Raw genomic sequence first — 4,304 nt, 5'->3', positions numbered from 1 at the left:
CACCGGAAGGATGAAGTTGGCCAGTTCCCCTGGAACCAACTCGTTTCCGACGACGATGTATTCGAAAGCGACGTCGTTGAGGAACGGTTCGACATTGGCGGCGAACCAGCCGTTGACGGCGTCCACGTTGGTGGACAGGAGCTGCAAATCCTGGTTTCGTATGCCTAGAGCGAGACCAATGTTGGTCTTTCTGAGGGCGTTAAGGACATTAACGTCAGGGTCGAATAGCCTCATCTTGGTGATGCCGTTTTGCTGGAACATTTTCACCACCTCGGCCGGAGGGGGAAGGTTGTCTCCTAGTCTTCCGTAGTTGACACCTATAGGAGCGGCTGCGTCTATTCCCGCTGCTAATGTGCACAGGGCTATAGCGATTTGAACAAGTCTCATCATTCTGTCCAAAAACCCTAAACAAGGCAACAAAAAAAAAAAATTAGGGTGCGGTCTTGTATTCGTAAAAGTTACAGAATAATATTTTGTGTGTTTTTTTTTAAAATTATATACTTAAACCTAATCCTTCCTCATAGAACATGGAGACTTATATACTCATATAAGCACACAAACATGTCAACGTTAAATCTAAGATCTTCCTCCAAACAAGGAAAGTGATGCTGCCATTGATTTAGCTAGGCGTTGACAATGATATTTTGTATTTAAATCTTTGAGAAAATGATAAAATAAAGATGCAAAATAAATAAGAAAACCATAACATTCATTGAAGCTTTTCTTTTTGCCTTTGAGATTCAGAGGATATAAAGGGTAGACTACTACCAATTAGGTTTAATTTATATATACAAGAGCAGTGGACCCTCAACCATTGGTCAAGATGGGTCGGATGAGAGTTTCTACACCAAAAAAAAAACAAAAAAGAAAAAGGTAGAACATATATTTCAAGCTACAGCTCTAGATCTTGATTTTCTATAAATTATGAAGGAGGAGAAAATTGAGATTATTCCTTAACCTTCTCTTCCTTAGTATTAAGCTACAAAATGAGATAGTGGCATTTATAACCCTATTTATACCCTTGATGCATGGCGCAACTTATCACAGAGATAATGTTTTACTATTTTCTCACATTCATGAATCCAATTTAATTTATTTCGTTAAGTGAAATGCTATTCATCTATATAACCACCGAGAATATATATTATATTTAGTTGATCTTTTTCTAAAAAAAAGGAGAATATATTATACTCATATATAAAGAATATCAAAGAATGCGTTGACTTTGTTTATATCTGTAGATATCTATGTTTAATTAACATATACAAGGATCTCGTTTGTCTCCAGTTGACAATGCAAGACCTATAGTTTCTCTAGACCAGCGTAGAGTATAATATTTTGTGCTGACACAGGCTACTTTACGTTGGAGAGGCCAGAGGACATGAACCTGCAGAAGACAAGTATGATCCCATATACATGACTTTGACCAATTAACTATATCTAATTAATGATGACTATAATCATCTTATGATCCATTTTCAGCAGCTGATTTTGCTTCTTGTAGATTATGTTTATCCTGAAACCTTTGACTATGTTCTCATCATATTATCATGAAGATCACATCAAACTATCAACGTACAGTCACATGATGTCTATCGTCAATCTAATGCATTTTCCTACTTGGCCAAATGATGATGACATGAAATTACTTAGCAAGCTGTGTTATAGATTCATAGAAATACCGTCTATATATGTTCATATTTTCAATTATCATAAAATTATAGCATATGCATGAGGTTTATCCATAACCATAATTAAGCTGCAAGCTTGGCTGGAGTCACTTCATGTTATTATATATATATATATATATATTCATTGTACCAAAAATATTAAAAGATAAATTAACTTTGGTTACATATCTTAATCTAATAGAAATACACGGTTATGACCAACCAATTATATATCATATCAAATTAATTAATAATGACTATAATCATCTTATGATTTATCATATTTTGCAAAATTTCATGCAGATTAATGTTTATCTTTTAACCTTTAATATAAAGCCGATAAACACACCTTTGATACAGACTTACGTGAAAGGATGCGCTTCCTGGGACACACGAACGTATGTATAGTATATAGTTGGCCCTCGAGATGTAGAGCCTGAATTCCAGAGTTCATAAGCAGGGAATTGCAGATCGCAAGGTCCGATGAGACTTTGTGTGAATGCATTAATTAGTGAAAGGGACTCATTCCTGCGGAACTCCGAAGGATGATGGGTGCGGGAGATTGAGTAGGCACTGTCGTCCAATTAATTAGCAGGAAGCCATTATTGGCATGTTGACCAAAGCTTGTTTATTTCAGTCAATTTTTTTTTTTTTTATATAAATAAAAATTTAAATGAGTTAGATTTTGAGAACTCGTCACTGTCATCAGGGCCAAAGCATGTCAAGAGCCCTTATAATACTTATACAATCAATCTACATATCAAATCATCAATCAATGGGGTCTTCACATTAATAATGGAATTTGATTCAAAGACTAAACTAACTTTTGTTGTTGGTTAAAGTCAATTTTTTATTAATTGACGTAAAAAGGTTTGTTTAAATGGCTGCTAGAGAGAAGGAAAGAGCTTGATGTTATGTTTCGTTATTTCAGTTATATACGCTATATAATAATAAAATTATAAATTTGAAATTACATTACATCAGATGAAATTAGTAAACTATAAATAAATTATTCCCGTGACCAAAAACACACTTCCGGAGTTTTCCCAGAATTTATTAATGAGAACCAGAAAGTGGCCTTGTAGTATAGACAGAAGAACTCAATGAGGTTTCAGCGTCGTCTAGAGTTTTAAGGGAAACATGGTTAGAATGAGAAATTTTAAGTTTAAGGGCAAATTAATTATTTGAAATTATTTTATATGAATTTAAATTAATAAAAAGTATCTTTCCTCTTTAATGGAATATCATAATAAAATGAGAAATTGATGGACTAAGGTATGTACAGATTTTAAAAATGGAAGATTATATTGCTATAATTTCAACAATAATATTGAAATGAAGTCAGTATATTCGATTTACTCAACTTTTTTTTTTGTTAAGATTTTTAATGAAATTAAAAATTTTATGTCGATAAGACTTAAGACTGATCGATCTTTTACCACGTCTCATGCATTTTTGATTTCATTTTTCTTTTGAGGTATTCTCCTTTAATTAAATCTACTCTTATGAAATTAAAATAAATCAATTATCTTGTACGCAATCAAAGAAATGTTCTTTTATACTCGAATCGTTTTTTCTCCATTATATTAATTGCATTGCCAAATATGCTTTGAGGTAACTATTACAACGATAAGACAAATTATTGAAAACGATAATTTTCTCATACTTTATCATCCCGAGCCTCCAAAAACACCCTTAAGTCTCTTCACTTCATTAACATCAATCAAAGTGGTCGATGCTACCACTTGAGTTGCCAACTTACTTTGGAACAGTGCGAGGTCCAAAACTTGAACCGGAGGGCTTGAACTACTGAACCCTACAATTGCTGTTCCTGAAGTGTCCCCTGAAACGAATAAATTAATAGCATTAATTAATGAATAACAACGAAGATGATGATGATCATGAACACTAAAAAAACTCATCAGTGTTATGTTATGTACGTACCTTCATTGAAGGCAAAGTGCAGTAAACCAGGAGGAACAACGAAAACATCTCCTTTGACGAGAGATTTCTGATACACTGTGTTGTCTGATGAAATGAACCCGAAGTTTACTTTTCCTTCCAATAGAAAAGTGATTTCTGAAACTCCAGGATGTGAATGCACCGGCACAACTGAACCTTTCTCAAAGTCTGCACGAGCGATGGAGAATCCAAGACTGTTGAGGCCAGGAAGCTGAGCATCGAACACAGGTTTGAATCCAAACTTGAACAAGTTTGTGCTGTTGGCGGGAACATGTAAGCCAGAGAAAACAAAGTCATCCACTGTGACTTTCTTGGGATCTTTGCAAGAAAATCCATTGGGACCGATCGGACCTGCTTTATCTGCAACACAGAAATCTAAAGCAGAAGCTTGGAAAGAGGGTGACGATGAGAAGAGGAAGACAATGAAGAAAATGAGAGAAATCATATTTTTTGCTTAATGTCACTTTGTTTGATATCTGTTGGTGAAGAGTGATTCTCAAAGCGTTTGGTTCGCTTGTATATATATATATATATAATACGGAGGATTGTTGGGCCATTAATGTGAGATATGACCTAATGAATGATACAGATTCATTGTTGATTTTACATTTTCAGGCCAAAAAAGGTCAATTATATATACATTGAATTAATAGATTGCACCTTTTAAATTAA

The 4,304-nt window shown here is 34.1% G+C and overlaps 1 protein-coding gene across 1 annotated transcript; it reads right to left on the bottom strand.

Annotated features, from left to right (window-relative positions):
• Positions 1 to 3,340: 3,340 nt before the first annotated feature.
• LOC129308828 (auxin-binding protein ABP19b-like) lies at positions 3,341 to 4,077 on the bottom strand. The gene is made up of 2 exons (XM_054950217.1): positions 3,615 to 4,077; positions 3,341 to 3,513 (listed from the first exon to the last, which is right to left on the bottom strand). The coding sequence occupies exons 1-2, from the start codon at positions 4,075 to 4,077 to the stop codon at positions 3,341 to 3,343; spliced, it is 636 nt and encodes a 211-aa protein (XP_054806192.1).
• Positions 4,078 to 4,304: the final 227 nt, after the last annotated feature.

This window comes from Prosopis cineraria, unplaced genomic scaffold (assembly GCF_029017545.1).
Source record: "Prosopis cineraria cultivar Desert tree isolate PC_DT_omini unplaced genomic scaffold, ASM2901754v1 PC4, whole genome shotgun sequence".
Classification (NCBI taxonomy): domain Eukaryota; kingdom Viridiplantae; phylum Streptophyta; class Magnoliopsida; order Fabales; family Fabaceae; genus Prosopis; species Prosopis cineraria.
Note: the sequence above shows the minus strand (reverse complement) of the source record. Positions and strands in the feature narration are given on the sequence as shown.